General features: G+C 35.1%; 1 protein-coding gene across 8 annotated transcripts; it reads left to right on the plus strand.

The window, feature by feature from the left end:
• Window positions 1-27,417, plus strand: LOC125048476. Of its 8 annotated transcripts, XM_047647156.1 has the most exons (28): window positions 1-389; window positions 567-3,361; window positions 3,452-3,669; window positions 4,085-4,126; window positions 5,016-5,156; window positions 5,792-5,935; window positions 6,133-6,211; window positions 7,773-7,829; window positions 8,421-8,520; window positions 9,258-9,411; window positions 9,658-9,797; window positions 9,975-10,062; window positions 10,671-10,745; window positions 11,436-11,528; window positions 12,417-12,586; window positions 13,414-13,519; window positions 14,604-14,866; window positions 15,781-15,932; window positions 16,633-16,783; window positions 17,314-17,391; window positions 17,532-17,789; window positions 19,823-19,933; window positions 22,691-22,861; window positions 23,434-23,534; window positions 24,309-24,424; window positions 25,131-25,264; window positions 26,157-26,187; window positions 26,294-27,417. In XM_047647156.1, exons 1-27 carry the CDS (start codon window positions 306-308, stop codon window positions 26,181-26,183), a joined length of 6,048 nt encoding a protein of 2,015 aa, XP_047503112.1. In that variant the 5' UTR covers window positions 1-305; the 3' UTR covers window positions 26,184-26,187; window positions 26,294-27,417. The 8 variants fall into 8 exon arrangements, with proteins under 8 accessions (XP_047503112.1, XP_047503108.1, XP_047503111.1 ...); XM_047647152.1 differs by lacking the exon at window positions 26,157-26,187; XM_047647155.1 differs by lacking the exon at window positions 26,157-26,187 and having other exon boundaries at window positions 19,826-19,933.
• Window positions 27,418-27,806: the final 389 nt, after the last annotated feature.

Below are 27,806 nucleotides of genomic sequence, written 5' to 3' on the forward strand. Positions count from 1 at the left end.
ATGGCAACATTGCAAGCCAACAGGGCACGTTCGATCGATGGTTAGATGTCAATAAATTGAAAAAATATTTTTTCATTTAGGTATATTTATGTATAACACTTAAATTTTTATTATAAACGATATAACAGAAAAGACGTCTAAAGGAAACGTCGATTTCGTAGTCAAACTGTTCGAAGCAAGTATTGATATGGTGAAAGTGAATGTTTATAATTTTATTCTATGCTAGTGACGAAGCTGTTTGTGGTGCTAGTAACATATGTGAAGGGGCTCGATTGTAAATGTTACGTAAGAGGCGATAACACGGAATGTCGTGGATGAATCGGGCTCAAAGCGGCGCGCCCCAGGCGCCGCGGCCGGGGCCCGATCAGACACCGTATAATACCAATCAGGTGAGCTGAGCTGCACAGGTTATGTCAACGGAGACGTAAACAATGACGTGGATAATAAGATAATGTTTTCATATTATGTAGAAACGGAATAATTAAAAAAAACCATGTAATTAGAACTGTAAGACAATAATATTCTTGAATTACCTAACAATTAAATTTCTACCTTTTCTTTTACAGGCATATGGTGCTCAGCCAAATATATACCAAAACTTTCAATCTGGACAGAATACACAACAACAAAGTATGTACCCAGTGCAGCATGAACAACAACAACAACCACAATTTGATCAGCAATATGGACAAGTTTATTCACAGTCTAGCTATGGCAACAATTCTAATGAGTTTTATCAACAACCACCTCAATTTAATCAAAACTACCCTAACCAAAATTATGACAATATGCAACAGGGATATCAGCCAAACTTTTACCAAAATACTTCAACTCAACAACAGGTATTTAAACAAAATGTACCTAACAATGATACATGGGAAGACAACTGGGGTTGGGGATGGGATGATGCATCAAAACAAAGTCAAAAGAATGTTAGTCAGGTACCTGTACAAGTCTCTCAGGAACCAGTGTACAATCAAAATGCTAATATTATTGAAGAAAGTTTTTCCTCCAATGACAACTGGAATTGGAGCATGGAAAACAAACCAAAAGAACCTTCCTTAAAATGTGAAGAAAAATGTAGTACACCTGATAAAAACCAAATTAATGCGAATGCACTTCCTTATAGCCAGGGAAATGTTAACACTACTACTTCCTCAAATTCTGAACAAGTGAAAACGTTAAATGATAGGGATGTTGTTAAGGAACAAATGCCTAACTTGATGATGGGTAAGCGATTCAATCTGGAAAACCTAACACCCCAATGGTCTATTGAGTCTCAAATGTCTCAAGATTCTAGTGATGGTCCTTTAACACACTCAGAAGGAACTCACAGTACACATAGAAGTGAAAATCAGTCCAGAAATTCTAACAAAAGTAGCCCAGGGCCAAATATTGACTCCACAACTTTTAATTTTTCACAGACTGTTCATGAAATGTCTGATCAAGTAAATGAACTTACAAAGTCTATAGAAGACTCGGTTTCCGAGAGTCATAATATGCTTAATGCTAATGTATTAGACAATTCTAATGATTTATCACAATCTATGAGTGAAATGCATATAAATAAAGTAGAGCAATCTGAAGCTGCAAATGAAGAAGGACCTATAACTGAACACTTAGAAAACACAGCGACAGTAACTAATATGTTTGCTTCAAATGTGAACCAGAGACCATCACCGCTTCCATCTCCAGCAACTAATCTCCAACAGACTCCTTTGCAATCTATCCCAAGCTTGCACTCTAGACATTCACCAATGCCTCCTGCTCCCCCTGTCACTGGGTCAAGTCAACAAAATTTGAATTTGCCCCCTCGAAACTCTACAAATACTATAGCAGTTACTAATAATGTGGTGCCTACTCAAACATCTCATCCAGCAACAGGTTGTTTGCCACCACCACCAAACTTTTCATCATCTTCAACTAATCCTTTCAAGCATGCTGGACCATTCTCACACAAGACAATTGGAGTGACACAACATAATTCTTATCCAATGCCACAAGCTATATCTTCCGCTTCTAATTTGGTATCCCCTGCAGCCGTAAGTAAATTAGTACAGGGCAGAATTCCAGATGGTTTTGGAGCGAACTTAGAAACCACACCAGACAACTCAGAAAGACCTGACCAATTACCTCCCTCAACATATAGATCATCTATCACACAAAATATGCCTGACAATTTAGAGGTGGCACCACAGAATGATAGAAATGAATATTTACAAACGGCTCATCTATCTGGAAATGATTTTGGAGAAAACACTGACTTCAGTCGACCCCCACCTCCTGGATCTCGAAGAATGGGGGTAGGTCAACAAGATTTAGAATATAATCAAGACTTGAACATCTCAGGTGAAGAACCACCTCCTGGCCTTGCACGTATGGTCCCTGGCCAGCAAACAGAGTCAGATAATACTTATAATCAGGCTAGTGAGGTTTATATGGATAGGCACATAGATGGTCAACCCACAGATAGCATAAATAGGCCGTATCGAAGGGCTGATGGACAACAGACTCCAGATGAATATGTACAACCTTCACAGAATAGAGGAAGTGACAGAAGACTAGTTGGTTTGGATAGAATGGTGCCTGGAGAGCCAAGTAATGATGACTATTCACAATTTCAGAATACTAACTATAGCGGAACTAATGAACAACGTGTTGTCACCGGTGTTGACAATAGCTTCCCAATAACTACTGAAGTTGGTTTATCAGAAGTTCGTGAACAGAATGTAGATGGCTCAGACTACACTGAGCAGAATTTGACTAGTACTTCTCGTAATGTAATAGGTGCCCGCGAAACAAGCAATGTTACCACGCCCGAGTATAATCTAACTGTGGATGATCAGCAGAGGGAAATAACTATGGAAGGAGAGAATTTACAAGATCTCAGTATGGTGTCCTCTGCTGATTTATCATTCCGAGAGCATACCTTTGACACTACTAACATTAATATTGGCTCTAACATGGAAAGTAATGATGCTGGCCTTGAATATATAGGTAATAATTCCCGGAAACAATCCCTTAATCGGTCTTCTGGTGACTCTGGTGAATCTGAAGGTGACAGAGGTTACAAAGCTTCTCCGCGGAAAGATCGTGAAAAGCACAAACCATCAAGAGATCGTGACAAAGATTTAAAGTACCCTAGAGATGATCGAAAATACGAACGAGGCTCCGAACGACGGCCTCATCCCGAAGACAGACGCCCAGAAAGGGAACGAAGAGACAAGGAAAAGGATAAAGAACGAGCCCGGAGGGATAGAGATGATAGCCCTGAGTCCCGAAGGCACCGTCGTAGCGTTCGTAGTCGACGTTACGAGACAGAAGATACTGACTATTATAGTGACAAGGAGAGAGATCGCAGGTGAGATAACGCTTAAATTTTTTCTGTTTGTTTTGCCACTTTATTTTTGTAAAAGAATGGATTGCTCTATTTACTGTTTTAATCTTACAGGCGCCACCGTGAAGGTTCATATTCATCAAAACTGCCTCGTCCTGAAGAAAAGGATAGGCGATATGACGATCGACGACGCCACAATACAATAGAGCGAGAGCGGCGACACGACGACGAGCGCGAAAGACGGCGGCCAAAGGATCGCTACGAACGACGCTATAGGGAAATTGACCCTACACGCCGCCACCCGCGACGACCAGATGAAGATAGAAGACGAGGTTAGTACTTCTCTCAACAATATCCACTTCTCTATCTGTAAAGTATAAACTATAAATAATTTTTAGATTTTAATATCTCATAGTACTGTGAATATATGCTTGTTTTATTTTTCAAAAGGCATCTAGGGAACGAAGCATATGTTTACCCAGCAACAGTTGTGTATTCAAAGAATGTTACTCTGTGTAACTTTTGGGTATGTGAATCAAGCGATCTTCATCGTTAGTCACTTTTTTTTTAATATAAATTTCCCAATATCCCCGACTCTTGTGGTGCGGGACCTTATTTTATACATATATTTTGTACAAACATATACATACATACATACATTAAGAAATTTCCTAATATATATATATATCCATACATAAAAATGTTAGTCACATGTTAGCTTATTTGAGAGACGCGTTTATGTTTCAGTTGTGACATTTTCGAGCGATGCTAAATCGGAGTCAAGTAAAGGTAGTGCAGAGTGCTCGCTTCTCACCGCTCCACACATTTTTCGGCAATATTTCTTTAATCAATATCAGATCATTATATTTTCATTTCAATTGATATTTCCATTGCATATTGAATTTCGCTTTATCGCCGAAGTTGCTTTAATTTCTTCGTCTCACAGATCATCAGCCGTGGTTTTGTTAATTAAAATTGTTGATATAAAGATCTGTATGACACGCTTTTTGTCTAATGAAATAGGTCTGACCTTTGCTGTTCAGCGTGGTTTCACTCCATATAATGAAAGGAGTATTTAATAGTATAGTGTTTAATAGTTTAGGTTGATTTATCACAATCTTAAAAAATAAATTGATATAACTATACTATTCAAAGCATGAAATCGTGATAGTGAATTGACCTTGTTTTCATATTCTAGAATCTTGACTAAACTAGCATTAATAAAACCATTTGCATACCTATATTGCATAATGCCTATACATCAACAAGTTTCTATGCATGAAATTACAAAACCAAGCGTAACGGGTTTATTGAATGCTGACTAAAACTTAAAATTGGTTATGCCCAGCAAATATCACGAAATCAGATTTCTGCATATTTATGGCTTCCTTTGTTAAACTTACAACAAGCAATGTATCAGTAACGGAATTTCTGTTACGTTCTTATTTTAGTGGTTTTGACACAATAATTGATTGTGCAACTAATTAAATTTATTTTTAACAACGTGATATTACTATTAAAAGATTTCAGACATTGTTATGATTAAAAGTAATTTACGTAATCGTTTGTGATAATGACTGCAGCTGAGAAGCTCAGGGCAAATAAAATATTAATTCTTCATTTAGCGACGAAGATCATTGACGTAATCCTTTACATTACAACATTTTCCATATCTAAGCAGGAGGAGATACGTACTCGTCAGGTTCTCGTGCCGGGTCCCGTGAAGCCACTGCAACAGATGAAGATCCAGACGAGCCCAGGAGAAGGCCTCGCGATGAGCGAAGGCGGCATAGGACCAGACCGGATCCACCATATGACGGTTAGTATGCGAGGGTGATACAGGATTCTACTGATTTATCTTTATATATATAATTCTTCTGTGAGTGTGTCACTGAACTTCTTTCAAACGACTGGACCGATTTTGATGAAATTTTTTGTGTGTGTTCAAGGGGATCTGGGAATGGTTTAGATTCACAAATCAGTCCGCCAGATGGCGCTGCAGTCGGTACTTTCATACTTTGCTTTACTAATTGCTTAAAATATCATGCAGGACAACGTCTGTCGGGTCCACTAGTAAAATTATATAACTTCTAAACTACATAAAGATTTTGTGTATTATTATTTAATGCTTTATTAAAATCTCATTGGGAACTGCAATCTCCTATCTGATAATGCATAATTTCTTTTATCATGTGTTTATGCGTTCACGTTGGAATATACCTGATTTAAATGAATGTTATAAAAGGGCCATTGATACGTCTTTTAGTTGGAAATAAATTTGTGAACAAACACACATACGGAATATAGCATACGTTCTAGCCTAATAGGCATCGAAGCCCGTAAAAAAATATTCAAATATATTTGTCACCATTTTAGACAAAATAAATAATATTTTATCTTGATTATTGTGTAATTAATAACTATTATAATAGTTTCATAATATTTTCTATACAGAGTACGCGATGAGTGGTTACGGCGGTGATGCGTACGCAGCGCAGTATGAATACTACGAACGCTTGCGACGCACTGACCCCGCCGCTTACATGCGATTGTATCATCAGATTATGGCTGGACATCTTCAACAACATCGCTATCCTGGTACATTTTATCATTTATGTTTTTTTCCTAATATTAATCCAAAAGCATTTTCTGTCATAACGCTGAAAATTATTTTATTTTTTTAAAGAATAAATTTTTTTATTATATTTTATTCCTCCATTCATACCATTATTGATTACTTTTTGTAATTTTATCATGAAATTTTTAAATTTTATACGTGTATAATATAATTTCAGGTTATGAGTTGCGGGGAGAAGAGCGTGGTAGCGTGCACTCGGGCCGGTCCAGTGCGAACGGACTGAAGGGACCCGACGCGTACGTAGACTTGCAATTATCTCTGTATTATGTCAATATTAATTATTCATATGTAATATGCTGGTCTTCTAATACATTTAAGGTAGGCGTAATAGAAATAGAAGCGTATATTTTTATACTTACAGAATTGTATAAATATGTACTTCATGCGTGAGGACGAAGTACACATACATATAAGTTACTAGCTGGTCCCTGCGACTTCGTCTGCGCAGGATTAGTATTTCGAGTAGCTTATATTAGCGTGGCGTAGGCGTAGGCGAAAAAAAAACTACTAAAGATATTGACTATTTAAGATAAAAATTTCCATCATACATTACATATGTGTAACTCTACCGGTTTTGGCAGCGCACGCCAGAATATCTCGCAGATGGTAGATTTTTTCGTACTTACTTGATATTTTGGACGACCACACAATATCTTTATAAATTGTAGCCTATGTCTTATTCTGATGTATAAGCTATGTTATAGTAAAGTTTTATTAAAATCCATTCAGTAGTTTTTACGTGAAAAAGTAACAAACATCCATCCATCCATACTTACAAACGTTCGCGTTTATAATATTAGTAGGATGTTATAAAAGTTTTTTCAAATTTCATCGCTTCTAAGGCTTCAGTTCATTAGTTAATCCCGTACGTAATGATTTTGACTTTTAGTAAAAAAAAAACAATTGTATCGTGTTGGAATCATTTGTTGGCATAGTTGAAATAGCGGCTAACCTCAAATAGGCTATCGGCTTAAAAACAAGAGAGTTTAAAAAAACCACAATGGTTTTTGTTATGTGTAATATAAACATAACAAAAACCATTGTCAAAAGGTATATACAGCTTTAATTACATATGCATATAACTAATAGGTATGGAAGACAGCTTTTTCATAACCACAGCCTAACAAAAGCATTCACATATTTTAAGCAAATTAAGTTTCATATAAATATTTATAACTATACTGTATCGATGGATTATATAAGATTTTGCTGCTTCATACATTACAATTATATAGGTATATGGCTCAATCGTAGAATGATGATGTGGCCAACCATTTCACCGAGTATATCATGCTATAGAAATTTAAAAAATCTTATGCCCTCAAAGAAAGTTTAGCCATTAACAGCTAGTATCATCATCACTCACAGGTTTTGGAGCTAGAATTATAAAGTTTAACAGCTTGTATATTTTTTTAATTAGAAATGGTAAATCAAGCTGGTCTTAGTCAAAATAGAAATTTGATTATAAATTGTTATTTTCGGCCCCTATTTTTTTAGAGTCAATTCATAAATGACTTATTCTTGAAATTGTGGGCCATGTCACAAAATCTACGATTCCACGACATATTTATCGCATTAATTAATCAGAAAGTCAATCAAAATTGGGTGTGTTATATAATGTATTGCAGAATTCACAAACCATCAACATGCTTTACATCATGCACGGGAATCTATAGTTTACAAAGCCTAGATTCGAATTTCGAACACTAATTTGTCTGTAAAATATGAATAGACAAAAGTGTTTGATGTTGCACTGTGTGGCATGGTTTGTGCGTGCGAGTGTATGTGTGTGTGTAGGTACTACGGGGGGCTGCTGCGAGCGCCGCCAACATTCCGCACTGATGTGTCCGACAGGTATACCAACATCTTGCATGCTTGTTCATGAATCATTGCACACAAAATACTTAAATCTAGAAATATTCAGATATCTGTTTTTATATATTGTATGACGTGATTCTAATGAATTTTCACTATGGTTTGAATTCGTTCGAAGCTAATTTTGTTTAATTTTAAAAAATCTATACTAACTTGCTTGTCTTCTATATGTATTTCAGTATTTTAACAATTACGAGCTTTCCATCGTATTTCACTTGCGTGTATCACTTTATCAATTAAACGACATTATACCTGTTTTAACACGTATTTAAAATTTGCTCATATGTATAGTGTAGGTCAATGGTGTTTTGTGTACGTTTTATCTTCATTAGTAAGTCTGTAATCTTGTATGAGGTATTATGACAACATTGATACTGACTTTATTATTTCTTTTCTAACGAGATATAATAAGATGGTCGGTCTTCGAGCCTTTGAAATAATTACTCGCTAATTATTATTTAACTAATAACGGAGTCTTTGTTTGTAATCTGTGGTGCTGTATTTCGAGCTTTAAGTGTTACCAAGGAGTTCCTCATTAACCTATATTAACGTAAATAATGTGTTTATTAGAGAGGTGACGACAGACGCGTCCCTTAATCTGCAACTGGAAGACTCCACGGTGCGCTCCGAACGAATGACGCCCTTTAAATACTCCACAGCACATATCAAGGTATGAATATTTTTCTGTTTAAATGTGTTACTTTAATAATAGTTTTATACTACAGTTAAATGTCCTACTATATATGTTCGCCTTCAATGGTTTTTGTTTTGATATAAATTAAAAACATTTATATTCTATTACTTTCCCTCCTAACATCTAATGTCCGGAAATAGTTTTAAAAAAAATCTGCATTTATGTCATAATATTTTTAGCTTTTTGATGGCTAGATTAAGGAAACAGAGGGGCACACCAGTTGGAATGAACAGTGTTCATAAGTAATATAATGATGAATGTATTTTAATGTATCTAGTATCTGGAAAAAAGGCTTTTATTATTATTCTAAGATTAATACATACAATTAGACAGGCACTCTTTTTTATACCAGTTTCAAATAAAAGGTAAGGAAACAACAACAAAGACATCAAAGGGGGGAAGCTAGTTAAAAACAAAATATGTACATAAACTTATTAAATCCTTATATTATTATTCATAATGAAAGAACAAAATACATTATAATACAGTAAAGGATAAGCAAAAGGCAGGAGATTTTAGTTGGAAATGATACATGTAGTAATTGTAAGGAATTCAAAAAGAAGGTGCGGTCATATTGGGAACAAGAAACGAGGGATGTCAAAAATCATTTATTCATATAGGTAATAACACAATGTACACTTATGAACGTCAAAAAAGAATGATGGCTCTCTTTCGCACTGACTCTACTACATTTTATATTACTATGTGTATAGGGGACCCTATCCGCTGGGACTCTCGTGGTGGTACGTGCGACGTGGCCGGCAGATGGGCGTCCAGCACCGGTGCGATTATTACCACTCACTGCTTTACTGGCAGCTGACCCCATGGCCCAGGAATTAGCTGCACTGCCTGGACCACTCGTTAGAGGTAATTATCGGTTTAGGGAAATCTGTGCTATGATCAGATAACTCACTAAAATCTCGAAAATCCTCCCGATTTTTTTATTTATTCTCTTTATCAATAGTTGCTGCCGGAATTACAATTTCATTTATGCAATTGCAATGGATTTCGATTTGACAAACTGTAAAAACATTTTATACTTCTTCCTGCGAAGACAATTTTTACTACTTAAAATCTAAATTAGAAGAAATTCAATATTTACGTTTGTTTCAGGTGTGACTCACAAGAAGACCGTGATAGAGTATTGCATGACCCGGGTACGAGATGCCCCTCGGTGTGAGGCGGCGCGTCGTGACGTCACAGGGTACACACTTGTTTGGGAACTGCTTGCTCTACTACTGAGACAGAATGGGGTCAGTTACTTAATGTTCTTACTTGTCGTTCCTTTATTGCTTGATTTGTCATAATCTAATTATACATTTCTAGCTAATATTTTCATGTTCTTTATATGTTAAGAATTATATACAGCCATTGAATGTTTAAAATGTATTATTTTTTATTTTTGTATTAAAAAATAGTTATATATCTAGGTGGTGATGGGATCGGACGTAGCAGAGCTCTTGATGAATAACGCTAAAGAGTATGAGTACCGAGTGCCCTCACTTACACCACCCTCAGGTACTGTATATATATTATAAAGGGGAAAAATTTGTGACGGATAAACTCAAAAAAAATTTCACTGTTACAATGCAATATTTATTTTCTAAATCAAAAATGTTCACCAGTGTGAAGCCTGAAGCGGCTAGTTTACTATATCTTATATCTATCTATATATCTCTAAATATTTATTACCGTCTTAGTAGTAAATTTCCTAGGTTTCCTGTAGGAATTTGTTTCGGGTTAGAATGAACTGAGAGATTATCTATAGCCTTAAAATGATCAAAGTACTAAAATATTGTCTAATCCAAAACTTATTAGGAGGGTTTGGGATTGCGAAGAATGTAGAAGTTTTTAAATATTATTTATTTTTTAGTTATTATATACATGGTTCAACTTTGTTTTAATGAAAAAATTCTATTGATTATAAATATTTACATAGAAAATAAATCGTTTTAATAGAATAATTTTTTGTCTCTTATCATCACACGGTAACACAATACGATAGTAAAGGACGAAAGAGTACTTTAAGAGCGAAAGGGGAATTTCTAGTAGGGATTTTTAAAATTATTATTTGCTACACAAAACTTCTATATCATTGTAATATTTTATGATTGATGTATGAACAGAACGCGTCGCGTCTTCGGCAAGCCTTAACTGTGAAGAAGAAGCGGCTGACGTTCAAATTACACCACCTCTGCCAAGTAAGTAGTGTTTTATTATCGAAAATAAATGTTAGTTTTAAATTGTACTATATTCTATATAGAATTCTAACATTTCATAAGTGTTGCTACTAAAAAAGTTCTCCACCGAAAAAGGACAAATTTGACCCAATTAAAGGCATTAAAAAGTAAAATGCGACGTATTTTTTATGTTCTATCTAGAAAACGATAAATCTAAATATTTACTAAGTCAAGTGTTCTAATACAAAAATAACAAACATTTCAATGTATCGAATTACCTTTAATTACTTTATTTTATTCTTTAGCTGGCATCACTGCCTACTAATTCCAGATTTAGTAAACCTTTAAAAAAATGTTATCTTTATTTTTGAGTTTTTGAATGTTAGTGAAGAAAAGGAATTTAATTATCACTCGCCGTAAAACCACTTTTAATATGGACCACCGCTCTTAATAAAACGGATACTTTCACTAACAAATAAAATGTATGAAAAGACTCAGATGTTCGAATCGTATTGAAATTGAAAAATGTGCCTGGCCAAAAGGTTTGTCATCTCTGACTCGTCAAAAAATGATAGCTGTCAGAATTCTACGGCATTAAAAATCAGAGTATAAGTAACGATTGACATATGTCAATTAATAGACGTATATAATAATAGATTAGTAGATTGTAGTAGCAGATACAAACATTTAATATTAAATGTTTTTTTATAGTAGCTCCAGCAGAAACAGAGGTGGTGGACGAAAAAGAGGCAACAGAAAAGCTTAGAGAGCTACTCATCTATGGCAGTCAGCAGGAAGCACTTGGTAAATATTAATTAATTACAATTAATAGATATAATATACTGAAAAGTGCAGATTCAAAAAAGTATTAAAATTCCCTAATTTCACCACATTTAATTTACTACACATATTTTTATGTTACATTTCAGTTTGAAGTATTCAATGTCATCGACAGTAGTTTTTGTATCTTTTTGATATGACTTACAAAATATTGGGTGCTTGATAGGTATTGACTTAAATTAAGTCTAGAGATTAATTAGACACATAGATTAACAAAATGTATCTTATAAATACAATTAGAAATGTAATTAAATTCAGGTACACGTTCCTGATTTTCTCTCAGCGCGTTCAGCAGAATAAAAACGACTCATATTACATACACTTTGTTTACAGCCTGTGTTACTTAAGTTTTTTGAAGTTATACTTCTTTAGGCGCGTTATGAAAAATTTATGAGAGTGAAATTTTACGATGCGAGCGCACCGTGACACAAAATTAACAGAATTAAGTTAGTAGCGCATGTTGGCACGCACTTTGAGTTTCTACATTTAAAACACGTGTATTCATTATATAAGTGCGAATTTTATATGTGCGAATTTTATATGTGCGTCTGAATTATAATCAGAAGTGATTTAAATTGAATATTTATCAATCTATTTAATATTAGAAAATTATAATTAATATTATATTAATAAATATTTATTTATTTAATTTTTCAAATGTAAACTGAACTTTATTTACTATAATGACTCCTTTTCCAGTCTTTGATTATTTAATTGTAATTAATTATTTGCATGCAATCAAAAACTATTCTTAATAATGCCAAAGAAGTATAACTTCTTACGCGCGTACATAAGTACACGCACCCTTTTTTTTAATAGTGAGATAAACTTACAACAATATTGTGTTACCAGAATGGGCGATGAATAACGGGCTATGGGCACACGCCCTCACCTTAGCAGCGGGATGCGAACGCCGAACACGTGGTGCCGTATCTGCGCGATTCGTGGGAGCTCTGTCTGCCACCGACCCCTTGCATACGCTTTACGCTGCAAGGGCACAGCGCACGCCACCTGCTGCCACCGTATGTAAACTTTCTTAAACTGACTATGAAGTTTCGGCATATATAGTTTGTAGAAAAACGAATTAGAGTTCCCAGAGTTATAGGGAATCTAAAACGAAGTTTTCTGACTTAATACAGAGTTGTTTAAAGAATTGATGAAGAGTGTCAAAAGAATTGTATTGATAAAAAAACCCATAATCAACTAATATCGACGTTTTAGTCAGTTTGACGTTTAGCCCGGAATTTGTACACTGAATTTGTAATTATACTTCGAATTTTAATTCCGTAGAATTCTGACAGCTATCATTTTTTGACATGTCAGAGATTACAAACCTTTTTGGTGGGGCACATTTTCCAATTTCAATACAAGTCAACATCTGTGTCTAAACAAACATTTTATTTGTTAGTGAATGTATCCATTTTGTTAAGTGCGGTGCTCAACATGAAACGTGGTTTTACGGCGACTTATAATTATGTCCCTTTTCATCACAAACAGTGAAAAACGCACAAGTAAAGACAACATTTTAGTTTTTTAAAGGTTTACTAGACCTGGAATTAATAGGCAGTATAACTTGTTTAGTAGCAACATTTATGAAATGTAAGAATTCTACGTAATTAAAAATCTGAGTATAATTCATTAAAATCATGCGTCATTTTAATATCTTGCCACAGTTATGGTAGGGATAGAGAAACGCTTTTTACAATTCAACTTTGTAAATCCGGCCATTTTCTACGTAATAATATATAATAATGTAAAATATCGAGACGATTTAAAAGTCTCATTCCAATAGATAAACCCTTATTATACCAAAATAAAATATGTATATCTGTCTAATATTACCTTATAGTGCGTGGGTGACGTTCGATGGGGTGACTGGCGGCCTCACGTGGCCATTTTGTTGGCTAATCCCTCAACTAAGCAGGAACAAGACCAAAGGACCGTCACCCAGTTTGGTAACAAGCTTTTTTTAATTATTATTTTTTTTTGCTATTAAATTTGATTATGATATTGAAAGGTTATTTCAAAAATAAGCTTAGGTATAATATGCAATGGGTTCAATAAGTTTTATAAAAATGTCTGTAATATTTTAATTTCATAAAACAAAACTGTATAATAAATTAGTGTTTGAATTTACATTTATCATAATTTTTATCGAATCCAGTTAAGAATTTCTAGTATTCAAAAATTACGTTTTTAAAAATTACGTAATTAGTAGTAGATATTTAAAGAGATAATTATTTATTTAAAGACCAATGGAGTAAACTAGTGGGGTGAGATGAGATTGGGATAAGAGTCGCGCCCGGTATAGGTATGTTATCTAAAGCTGGCGGCTTCAACATATTTACACTTTGTGCTTGTGTAGTGTCTGTGAATAAGCGCGAGACGTGATGTCAAACTGAAATACAATCACAAATACATCATGAAAAGAAAAAGACTGTCCGTCTCTCTCGCGCTCGGTCAAGCTTATGAGTATAAAAGAGACAGTTATTGTTTTTCTTTTGCTACTGTTTATGTTGATCTTTTTTCAAACATTACCAGGGCAATCTCGTGAAATGGTGCACAATGTTTTTAAATATTTTAAGCATCTTAATAAAAACAGTTTAATGAAAAAATGGTATATTTAATTTGACATCAGATGCGACTGGGGTTTCTAAGAGGAGTATTGAAAGAATAGTTAGTGAAGTAAAGTGTGTTGAGCTAGATGGAGCTTATGTCGAAAAAATGAAAAATTATTTACACAAACTACTCTTTTACGTTCTTGGTCGGGCTTAACGAACTTTTGGATCGACTCTCGTATGCACATAATATTTATATGTATTTGGCACATTTTTATTTATTTACAGCCCACCCAACCTTACTAAAACCAGAGTAGACTAAAATATATAGCTTGGCAAAAAAGCATATTTTTAAACATACTGTATAGTAAAATTGAATTAGTGTGAGTACTGTGAACCTGCCAGCTTTTGATAACCGACCTAAACGGGTTGTTAACCGTACATTATATAATGTATCTACATTTTAACACGTTTATTTCAGGCGATTCGCTAGCGGCCCGTGGACTTTTATATTCAGCTCAGTTCTGCTACTTAACCGCGGGGATGCCTTTCGCCCCTCACCCATTGGCGCCTTATGCGACGCCCACACCGGCCACGCCCATTGCGCCACGCCTCTCGCTGCTATTGGCTGATGGAAAAGCCAACAACCTATCACACTTCGCTACTAACCAGGCGATATTCGCAACCGAAATTTACGAGTATGCAGTGTCGCTCAGTCAGGATTATATCATTGATAATTTGCAGGTACGACTTATTACAGATAAAATAAATAAGAAATTCATTTTTGTCCCATTTGCTTACGAAAAGCTCTTAGCAGAGTTACTAATTATTAAGTGCCTACTCTCTGGTGATACTAACGTTCTAAAAAATGTATGATGTCGAAATGTATCTATTTTAATTTATTAATTGTCTCTTCACTGAGATCTTTGAACATTAAGATTCTTACTTAAGACTAATAAGGCCTGTAAGTCTAACCTAATTTACAAATAAGGTTACAAATAAAACTACTTACAGTCTCTATTAAGGGGAAGACACTGTTCTTGTGTTCAATTTTTTTACTTACCACTGTTTAGATCTAAAGAGTAACGTGTACTAACACTAATGAGGCCCATCGTGTCAAGAAGTTGAATGAAAAGATAAACCACTCCTTATATGGAAATTGTATTCGTTTTTACAACAAACTCCCAAGCGAAATTATCACTGAATAAATTCAAAACTCTCGTTTACCGTAAATTAATCAATAAAGCTTTTTATAAATTTGACGATTATTTATATGATCCTAATCCTTGGGATTGAGTTGCTCCAGTTCACATATTTATGGCTGCTGTGCCTTACAAATAATTTGTATGACTCAAAACTTGGTGACTCAGTGGCGGAGAGTTTATTACCAGTTCTTCTTGCCCGCTCTACGCTCTTGACTTGCGTAACTGGTAGTAAATATAAATTTAGAATCAATGTAATATCTTTTCTGTTAAAAATAAAATATATTTGCACTTTTGAGTTTGATTCACCAATATTTTTAATTATTCTAAATGAAGATCCGAAAATAACTAGAATTATTAGCATAACCCAAACAAAGCAAGATGATTGAGGCAAAGAGTGTTCCAACTCCGCCGACTTTAGTATACAAGGAGTAATCGCCGATGATCTGCTTTTAGGTATACAAGTTTCTATTAGCCACCCGGCTAGCAGAGTGTGGGTTTGTGGAACGAGCCCTAAGATATACGGAGGCAGTTGGTCGAGCTGCGCTCGCGAGACCACAATCGCAGCCGCCGGCACTTCTTACTGCTGTTACACACCTTGCAGACAGGTAATCATTTTTGAATTCTGTTGGCGCGTTAGGGAAAAATAATGAGAGTAAATTTTTACGATGCGCGCGCACACCGTCACAAAAAACCGACACCATGTGAATATCTGTTCAAACGACGGTAAAACAGTCTGCTCTTTTTTTATTATTTGTGAGTCTCTTTAAAGGGGTCTACTTTTGGGGACTGGTTGGACTTGAATTTGTGTAACAGGTAATTGTTTTCTGCCTTGATTCATAATGATACTGCGTTAGCGTGTTGTTCCCATAGTAAGATGAAAGATTGACCATGACTATTTCTGATTACACATTTGTTTTTCTCTGATCTGATGAGGGGAAATTGTTGTTCTCGTCCGTTCTCTGCTCTTGATTTTAGATCTTAGATGTTTTTTGTTTTTATTTGTTACAACGTTTATTGTGTTATGTATATCTGAGGTAGTAGGTCTGTCATGTATTCTGCCAATTTAATTGATATTATACATTGTCGCAATAAGCAAAATAATAAGACGCAATCCACATTGCCAAAGAAAAATTGGATGTCATAAAGCAATTATTGGTATTTACGGCATAGAAACTATATATATTTGAATAATTTAAATTTCTATAACTGTATAAACTCTCAATCAAATATCTTTATAGACCTTCTTTGTCTTATTATCTTATAATTCCACCCAGTTTTACTTGACGATAAATTTTATTATACCAGGCTAAAGTATCACGACCCAGCCGAAGCAGCTGGCGAAGATGTGGCTGATACTGGGGAAGGAAGTGGTGAGGGTAGCGGGGAGCCTTCCCCTCGACATAACCACTGGATACAGGACGTTAGGGATATGGCGCACGCTGCTGTCATCGCTTCGGTAAGTTCTTTCACTCCGAATGCATCTTTAGAGTTCCCAACATTACATAATTTAAAATCATTGTTATAATTGTGTCTTAATGTGTATGTAATAGTATTTTTTTTGGACACGGTATATATTTTTTAATGATGTATTGTTTCCTTATTATTTGATTGTACCTTACAAACATTGTGTAAAACTAAAAACTTGGCGATTAAAAAGAGTGATGGAGAGATTATTGCCAGTTCTTTTCCGTTCTACGCCTTTGATTTGAGAACTAGCAGTAAATGTACAATTAGCAGCAGTAAATTGCATTTCATACATATTTATTTTCGCAAATTTTCGCAAATTTCAAATTTTTTTTGCAAAACGTGATAAAATTGCAAGTAATTCTAAGCTATTAGGGTGTAAAACCTAATGTTAGGTCATTCAATTTGCTCGCCTAAAGACTGCCGCAAATATCAAAAAATCTTTGTTAATATTTCCTTAATATTACATAAGTTAAAAATGGATATCGGAGCGCGTTTGATGCATTTGTTTGTGTGTTTCAGGCGGAAGCATCTCAACAGAACACGCCGCAGCATCAGCCGATAGCAGACCCTTATTCGCAACAGAACTGGGCTGATCAGGTGAGGAATTAATTTATGAAAAATCTCTCAAAGAAAACCTTTGTTGAGGGTTATTTGTTAAAGTTATGCTGTATAGTAATATGCCTTTTTCTACTTTTGTGTATATTTATCGATTATATTATGTCTCTTTTCAATTACAGACAATCCAACCTCAGAATTACCCTGAAGTTCAGCAACAGGATCCACAACCAGACTATCCGCCTCCTGCCCAGTATTATCAGCCTCCCGCTACCGCTGCCACTTCCGCTCCTGCTCCCGCGCCCACTGAAAATGAGTACGCGTATACGGCCACAGATGATATTACGTACGGCGGCAACGAAACAGATTATACTTATGGCGGCGAATGGACAAGAGATGATCCCTATTGGCAGGGCGATTCTCAGTACCAATATGGAGAGGTGAGTTCACGTTTTACGAATAGTTTAAATATTCTGACAATTTTACACTGATTTTAAGTCTGCGCGTTTTTGATTGAATATTTCCTTACCGGGTGTCGTTGTTCGCGGAATCGTGTGAATTTGTGTTGTGAATAATTTTACATTAGCGGTTTGCGGTTTTTTCCCGCTAATTTCCGTGGCAATGTGAAAAGTATTTCTATATATACTGTATAGTTCATGTTGAATAGTGGCAGTTGGTTCATTATTTCATCTCAAGCTGTCGCGGGAAAAAATCGTAATACCGCTCTAAGTGTTGTGAGTGTCGGGTCGCTAACACGTGTTGTGGGTAGCGCCCGCGTGGGCTGCGGCGGCGAGGTCCCGTGCCCGTGCCGAGGCCCCCGCGCCCCACTGCGCCGTGCCCCGCGCCCCGCCGGGTCCTTCGCCCTGCCCTCAGCGCCGGCCACTCGCCGCTCTTCAAGCCCCTGGTGTTCGGCGGGACCTACCCAATCGACGAGCCCTGCGATCGCGTCTCGTCCTCGGACGACGAGCAAGGAATAGGTTTGCCCGACACGGTGAGGATATTCGAGTCGATGCTCGCCCGCCGCGCCAATATGTATCGCCGGGGGTACAGAGGTGGCCGAACGCCCCAAACGTTCGAAATCGATGAGCCCCTAGACCTTGCGGACACGCCCCGCGAAGCCTTCTTCCGTGAACGAGACGCGAAGTACTACGTCGCCGGACCGAAGACCTTCGACATTGACGAACCCTTTATACTTGAATGAAGTATCAAATCCACAAATTTGTCTTGAGTTGAAAGTCGACGTTCTGTTTGTAATCAAGTTCCTGATTTAAGCAATTTGCACGTTAGAGTTTAATTCATAATCTCAAATGTTTATCCGAAGTACAAGATTCTTGTGTAAAACTTGAGGTGCCATATCTAATAATTAACGTTCAAATAAAATAATTTATATTTAAATGTTTTGTTGTCTATAGCAGCACATAAGTAAGCATAAATTGTAGTTTTCCACTGATTGTGATGTTTTAGTTTGATGTTAGTCTTTGTTGTGAATCTAATTTTTTAGTCTGTGATATTTGATCTGCTTTTGATGTTGCATTTATTTATTCTGTTTCGTTTACCGTCCAAATTGCGGTCTGTTAAATTAATTTAATTAAATTGTTTAGTGTTGCCGTCTCAAGAATATTTGTTAATTTTTAAGAAAAAAATAATTTTACGAATATTTATTAAAATATGTTAAATGTTGTTATTTAAAATTGCTGCTTATTTATTTGCACTGTATCTCCTATGTACATTTATTAATAAAATCTAACAAAAGCGCAGTGACTTTAATTTTAAACTAAGTCTGCCGAAAATAATTAATAATACATATTAAAATAAGACTTCTTTAACGAGAATTCAATCGCATAACAAATGAAACGTTACTTGTTAAGAAGATTTATTTTTATTTGTATGAGCATATCTTCGTAAGAGACGCGTAGGAAATGCATAACGTCTCTGTAGACTGATAACCTCGTATGTCAAAAAACCATTTATTTTTTATTCTAAGACTCTTATGTCATTTAACTGGTATAATCATGAAGTAAGTACTTATGTATGTTATTAATAAATAAGTCTTTTTTACCATCTAAAACTGTGGACAAAAACACATAAATATATTTACGAGCATTGACGAAATGAATTATACTCTGGACATACGAGGTTATCATTCTACAGCGACGATAATGTTAAGTCTTAGGCAAGTTAGTGTCAGCAATAAATTAGTCGACAGAGTTAGGCAAAATGTAAGATCTAACGAATAGAAAATTCATGTAAAGTTTAATTTTAAGATTTAGGCATTTTATTCTCGTTATATACAAACGAATTCGTAGAAACATTTTGGTATATCCAAAGGAGAAACAATCTTTTTGCTAGGTTCACAAGAGGCATAATTATTTTGTTTTAAAATTACCTCTAAAAAACCTAACGCTAAAAAACATTTGTCTACCGCATTTCCTACGTAAAGGCATTTTAAGTCTATAAGTATATGTTATGACAGCAGGATCAAAATGGTGTAACAGATCAGCCCGCGCCAACCATAACAATGCCAGGTGCTTCCCGACCTGTCCCTTTCAACAACTACGAAAATGATCGTCCGCCCAGTGCAGATGTAAGTAATGCTAGAATTTAAAGTACAGAATGAAGTTAAGGAAATATATCTAATTTAAAAAAATATTAGACACATGTTATAGATGGCCGACAGATTCATGATATAATAATTATTACTATTTTAAATTTTTAACATATAAAGCTATAATTTAAGCAACAGTGAACTGATTCACCAATTCATTGATTTAATCTATATATATAAAAATGAATTACTGTTCGTTAGTCTCGCTAAAACTCCAGAACGGCTTGACCGATTTGGCTAATTATGATCTTGAAATATTTGTGGAAGATCATCGAAGGTTTGAACCGTGTGGAACGTAAATAACAAAGAAACGTACTAAAACCTATATATATGTGTTTCGTAGTATGTAGTATGCTGTATGAGGTCTGATCTCTTTGGTCTGTTTTAAAAGTTTTGACACAAATATATTAGACCACAAGCCCATGAACAAAAAATACCTGTGAAATGACCCAACCTGAATTACGCTTAGAAGGCTGTTACTATATCTGAAAATAGCTCTGAGCACTATGCCGTCATTTCTGAGCGGTACATGTGAGTACGTGAGTGAATGGACTTTCTCAGGTACAATGGGGGAATTTCGACTAATTATTAATGTACGGCTTTGTTATAAGTGTATAGATGATTAAAAATAAATGTCGAAAAACCTAGTGCCGTACAAAAGTGATGGTGCCGGAAGTCGGTGCAAATTTTTAATTCGACGACAGTTGCAGAAGCAATATAGGTCATTTATTACTGTACGGCATTTGTGTGATTCCTTTTGGACACATATACAGATACTTTACCCGTAAACGCCGTACATATTTCCAGCGGAGCGGTCGAAAGCCAAGGGTCGGAACCCTACCCCTACACCCAAATACCCTAAGGTCATTGTAAAATGTACGGCAACATGTTCAAAATATTATTTAACACGGACAATAATGTTTTATAATTATGCCGTCCAAATATTATAGTTAATATTTGTGTAATTAAATATTTATCGAAGTTTCAGGATTTACCAAGTTCTTACTGCTGTAAGATCAGAGAATAATGTACGGCAACTTGTTTTTTTACATAATGTTACTAAATATTACCGTTGTACATTATAGCCGTTCATTATAAATGGTAACAAATAAAAATATTATGATAAAAAATATATGAAATTTCCGAAATTAAGATGACTTTTCAAATGCTCCTAGAGTAATATGGGGAGTAATATTTTCAAAGATTATTGTTATTTTATATGTAGCAAATATAAATAAACAAAAAAAACCAGATGCCGTACATTTTACTCCAGATTATTCTTTACAGATGATAAAAACTTCGACGACGTTTGAGGTGTCCCTTAAGGTCATTAATAACTGTACAGTGTACATATCTGAGTATACTACCATAAGGCTGTAAAGTATATTTACAGCCTTATCGTACCAGCAGAGAGAGGTAAAGGAAAAATATTTTTAACAAAAATAAAAATATAATACAGGGCGTCCCAAAGTTATGAGACATGAAGGGAAAGTACCTTAAATATCGCAGATAGGGTATTTTACTAATAGAAGACTTTATGTTATTTTTAAAAGTTAGTAATTCTGCATTCAAAGATTTTTTTTAAAACTACTTGCCTCGTCTGGAAATCGAACCGGCTTAAATTAAAAAAAAAACACCCCTTCTTTTATGACGCCAATCGAAAGAATGGCCAAAACCTAATAACTTTTCTAAAGTAACAGACTCGTAGGGGATTTTTTTAGGCCGAATACGATAGATAATGTTTTTAATTTGATTAAAAGATATATTCACGCTGTTCCTTTCTTTTAAAATACTATGTTACTTAAGAAGAGTTATTAGTTTTTGGCCATTCTTTCGATTGGCATCATAAAAGTCTTCTTTTAGTAAAATACCCTATCTACGATATTTAAGGTACTTTCCCTTCATTTCCCATAACTTTGGGACGCCCTGTATTGGTAGGCGGTGGTAGCGGACTATCGAAAGTGTACGGCATTTATCTTTTATTGAAGATTGTCTAAAGTATTAATAACCTGTGTTATTGCCGTACAGATAAAAGTCACCGGAAAATGACTCTTTTCTGAGGAAAGTAATTTACCCCATACACCTATGTGTTCCACAAAAAATGTACGGCATGCTGGAAAATGTTATCTATTTGTGAAGTACTCTCAAGATCATTTAATTTTATGTTGTTTCATATCATCATCACCTATATGCTAATCAGACATATGTTGCGACCCTTGGCTTTCGACCGCTCCGCTGGGAATATGTACGGCGTTTACGGGTAAAGTATCTGTATATGTGTCCAAAAGGAATCACACAAATGCCGTACAGTAATAAATGACCTATATTGCTTCTGCAACTGTCGTCGAATTAAAAATTTGCACCGACTTCCGGCACCATCACTTTTGTACGGCACTAGGTTTTTCGACATTTATTTTTAATCATCTATACACTTATAACAAAGCCGTACATTAATAATTAGTCGAAATTCCCCCATTGTACCTGAGAAAGTCCATTCACTCACGTACTCACATGTACCGCTCAGAAATGACGGCATAGTGCTCAGAGCTATTTTCAGATATAGTAACAGCCTTCTAAGCGTAATTCAGGTTGGGTCATTTCACAGGTATTTTTTGTTCATGGGCTTGTGGTCTATATGTTGGTGTCACTAAGTTCACGAGGTCATCTAGTTACTTATAAAATACATGATTTGTTGAAGCAATGATTTTGACGTAAGACCTACTCTATGACCAACAGCAAACAGATCGAGAGACTGACACTCCAAAGCCAGTGAAACCGGACAGCAAGGGGGACAAAGAGGACAACAAGGGGGATAATAAAAAAGGAGGCTGGCTTGGGGGAATCCTTACCAAGTTATCCCTTCGTGGCCCCAATCAGATGATCCTGCCCGATGATAAGAATCCCACAGTAAGTGCCCAATTACTTAAACATAAACCTATGCCCACGCTACTGTAGATTTATTTTGAAAATTTATATGTTTAGTAGATTTCTTTTGTTATTTTTCTTGAATACTCATTTGCTGTTTATATACTTTATTTATTGTATGTACTATTTTATGTAGTTTAATATTTTTCCGTATATTTTTATATGTTTATTCGTATCAATAAATAACTTTTATTCTGTTTGTCTTTTATTTGAAACTTTTCATACATGTTAATTAACATGACATACTTTATTACAATATAAAAAAAAATCCAAAATATATGTGAACTTGTCAAGGGAGAACTCAAGAAAGTTGTATAATAAAAGGACTTTTATATTATAATAATAAACTTTTATAATTTTTTAGCCCAAAACATTCCAATGATTCACACATATATAACTTTTGTTTCATTGATATATAGTTTGGTGATATTTTTCTTTCACCGCTTATAAAATATAAGTTAAGCATAAAAAACGCTTTATTGTTGTCTCTTTCATAATAAATGTATAGAAAGGGATGTCAAGACTAAATAGGTCTGTACGTAATACGTGTGTAGATCGTGTGGGATGCGGCCACCAAGCGTTGGGTGAATCGCGACTCTCCTGACGACGAGCCAAGCGCGCCGCCGCCACCGCCCCGTATGGCGCCGCCACAGCCGTGAGTTATCATTTCATTCATATATTATAAATCTGTTAATGTAAATTCGTTATGTTTGGTGATTCATGTATAATAATTTTATCTTGTTTACTGAGAAAATATTTACAACTTCCATACAGAGCCGCTATTTATTCCATTTAATTAAGTAGTGGCAAAATTTCGTTTACTTTAAATGTAATTGAACTGTCTCTATATGTCGATTCTGAGATATAGTGTAAACTCTTTATAACGTCATTCGTTATAACGCAAAAGTCTCTGTAACGTAAAAATGAGGTAAATTTATTTGGTTTAACCCAATACCCTTACTTTAATTCTTACCTGCCTATAACGAAACCTCTCTATAACAAATAAAATTGCTCGGTCCCTTCAAAATTCAAACGACGACTCAAACTCAACGATTCAAATTCGTTTTAAAGAGTTTACACTGTATATATTCTATTGGTTTTTTGAATTTCAATTAAAAAATTGTAAAGCAACTGCGAGCAAACAAAATAGTGTGTCTTCGTTCCTAAGTCAGTTAATTACTACAAAACTAATACAGTTTCTGTATATTAACGTTTACAATTACGTTTTACTTTCAATTTAACGTTCAACTGTCTCAAAATGTCGAAATTACTCGACGCTTCCTACCAATAGTAGTACCAATAGTGAAACAATGTTTGTCTCCATATAACGACAACTTTATATAACGAAAATGCAGTCTCTTGAGCGCCGTAGAGAGCTTACACTGTACTATGTATGCTAAGGATTTATAAGTACTTACGCTTGTGACAGGGTCACATCGACGCCACATCAGTCTCCTGGTGGTATTCCACCTGGGGCCTCGGCTCTAGCTCCTGGCATTCCCAGCGCTGCGGGAGGCAACCTACTACGAATGCAGAGGGGCAGAAGTAAGCTTTTTATTTAAATTTAATATGAATATAACATTGTCTTTATATGAGTACTTTTATAGTCTACTCTAACTCGTCAGAGGGAGTAAGTGTGGAGTTTCTTGCCCATTCTTCTCCACACGAAACTACCTTTTGGAAGGGGCAACTAGAATCTTCTTTGTATTTTTTTTTTTTGATGTTCAAAAGTGCCATTTTAGATGGTCTAATTGAAATAAATGATTTGACTTTGACTTTGGAGACTGGTAAATAATCATGTTTCGATAACGTAGTTTTATTTTGGTGTCTATTTTTTTATAAACAGTTTCAGTGGCGATTCAACCTTTTTAGGTCTGGGCCTCAAATATCTGAATCTGTTTCATGATCATTTGTCTGTATTATATTGACATATAATATTAGCAGCAGTGTTAGCCTAGTGGCCAGGTCTAGTTTAGCTTGCGACTCTTTTAACTGAGATCGTAAGTTCGAACCCCGGCTGTACCAATGGACTTTCTGTCGATGTGTGTTAATACTTGCACGTATGTGTGTCAGGCACAGAAGGCTGATTACCTACTTGTCTATTAATAAAAATTATTACGTAACAGATACAGAAATCTGAGGCCCAGACCTAATAAACGTTGTAGCGCCATGTATTTTTTATATTATTATTATAGGTAAATAAATCATAATTTTTGTACCGCCGAAGTCACTTCACTATTAAATGTTACAGACATAAAGAAGTCGTACGTGGACGTGTTCAATCCAGCGGGTGCTCCGCCGCCTGCCGCTTTGCCCCCTCCGGATCTGCCCCCTGCGCCACCTGCGGCAACCCCTCAGTACTTCGTGCCTGCCCCCCTACAGCAGGTAATTTTCATTCCTTTTTATTATCAATTTAATTTAGTTATAAAGTGTTTCTTTTAAACAAGTATAAAATAAAAATAAATTACTTTGGGTTTTTGGGCAAAGAATTTTCAGTTGACTCTAGAAACATAGAAATATTTTAACCGTTGTCGTAAATCTCTTAAACATTTTGAGACACAAAAGTTTATGTAAAGTCAATTCAGAACGAATTTAATTACCACAAAATAGTTTTTCTACAAAAATATTTCGATTCGAATGAAACATTTTTTAATGTTAGTAATGAAGTATACATGGCATAAATTATCTAATAGATATGTGTAAAAGCTCTATTATTTATGTTAAAAAATTATTAAAAATGTCGCCGGTAGTAGGAGCGGGTAGTACAAGTGTCGATGCCCCCCTCCCCTGTCCCCTCCTTTACTGTCCCACCTCTCCAGGTATGTCTTTTGAAATATATCTTCCTATATATTTTTAACATAGAATCCCTAGCATATAATGAGGTACATTTGATTTACAAAATTATGGTTTAGGGTCGAAACAGTCGCAAAAATGGGTCTGCTCTTGCCAAAATCCAAATAGTCAATCAATTTTGAATAGGTTTAACAAAAGTCAATTTGACTCTAGTTAATATCTAGAACCATGCAGATATCTCTTTTGAAGTCAGAATTTAAACTACTATTGATTCCAATTCTTAAAAGACCGGCAACACACTTGCGAGCCTTTTGGCAATGTGAGTGTCCATGGGCGGCGGTATCACTTAACATCACGTGATCCCTGTTTGCCCCCGTTATGTAAAACAACATGTAAACGTCCCTACATAACAAAGTCATGTGAATTAATTGTAATATGTGATTATAATTTAGCTAATGTTAGTGTGTTTCTTACACGCGTCCAGGATGAGAAGGTCCCAAATGGTCACTGATATGGATACGGATATGGATACTGATTATTGTTTTTAAAAGTAAATTTTTTTATAATACTAGAAGTGCTAATAAAATAATATTACGTTATTAATAAGTTTGATTTTTTCAGAGTGGAATTTATGATCCAAACGCAATGGAACCCGAGCGTAGCGCCATCTAGCAGTACTAGATATCTTGTTTTCATTTACAACTGTATTTCATTTATATCCCTTGCTCGTTTAACTTCAAATTTTCATATAATCAGTTGATATTTGTGAAATACAGTGTAAAGACCAGCGTTTGTAGATAAAACGATTCATTATTTATTTATTTTCAAATGTCAGACATTTTTTAGTTAGGTTCGTGACTTTCAAAACTTAACATTCCTGTATTCTATTGACCTATTTTAAAAGACATTTCTAATGCAGTATTTCACATGTAATTGGTATTGAAATATTACGGCTAGACTTTAATACAGGATAGCAATATGACAAGACTCCATTTTTAAATAAGATTCGCAATTTATCTTATTGTACTGGTTAGTGATGGTGCCGCTTTGGGTAAATGGAAAAAACTTGTCAACTAAGCAGTTTAGTTGTGCCACAGTAACGATACACTGCGAACGTCACGAAATATTGCTCACAGTGGGATCTAACGAGATAAAGATTTTGTTCTTTCTAATTCTGCAGTAGCTACGCACTACGGCTATCATATGACTTATGAGGTGTGTGAACATCTCGCGAATTTTCCCCCTTTTCTCCATCGAAATCGTTGTATAGTATCCTTTCTTTCTGAATGCAGTAGTCCTCTGCAATCTTTACCTTTCTCGTTAGATATTTTAGGTTTAATTTGTAATCGTAGTTTGAACTTGTGATTTGTGGAACATCTAGTATTATAATAATTCGACATTTATTTTAAATCACATTTTGTCTTTCTTCAGTTTTGTATATGGTATTATTTTTGGGAATAAAATTGAAATTGGGCAATAATTATGTATTATAGTAGTAAGTGGTGCAATAGGTTCTATCTTATTCCGTCGCTATTGTAATGAAATTATTCGGAATTTACGCTTATGCGAAATGTACAGTCTCCATTTGTAAAGAATAGCCAACGTTCTGGTGATTGGAAAGAGACTAATGTATAGAATATTATATCTGTATATTATGATGCGTCAACTCGCTATGTATTCCGATTTGAGAAATGTATAATAATTCAATATCTAAATATTTAAATAAATTGTTTATGTTAATGCTTTGTAGTTTGTTTTATTTTATACTCAATTATATTTTAAAATAGGCACTTAGTTAAATTGATTCATAATATGCGTCTGTGATGGTATCGTTAGCGGCTGCCGTGATGAACTGGAACACCGAAACGGTAAGAGCGCCAGCCACTAGAGCCGCCATCACAACCGAACATGCCACCAGTCCTTTGTTTACTGCCATCATCATCACTACTCCATACACAATCCATATCTCTGATGCACAAGCATGTTTTTTATTTAAATTCAAACTGAACTGTCTTTGAAGTTTATTTGTATCGTTTACTCTTTGGTTTAATCTGTCATTCTAAAAGACGTAAAAACCAAAGAGTTAGAAGGTTTTGAATAGGTTCTATACTTACATCTCCAATAAAAACTTTCA

This window comes from Pieris napi, chromosome 3 (genome assembly GCF_905475465.1).
Source record: "Pieris napi chromosome 3, ilPieNapi1.2, whole genome shotgun sequence".
In the NCBI taxonomy this organism is placed as follows: Eukaryota; Metazoa; Arthropoda; class Insecta; order Lepidoptera; family Pieridae; genus Pieris; species Pieris napi.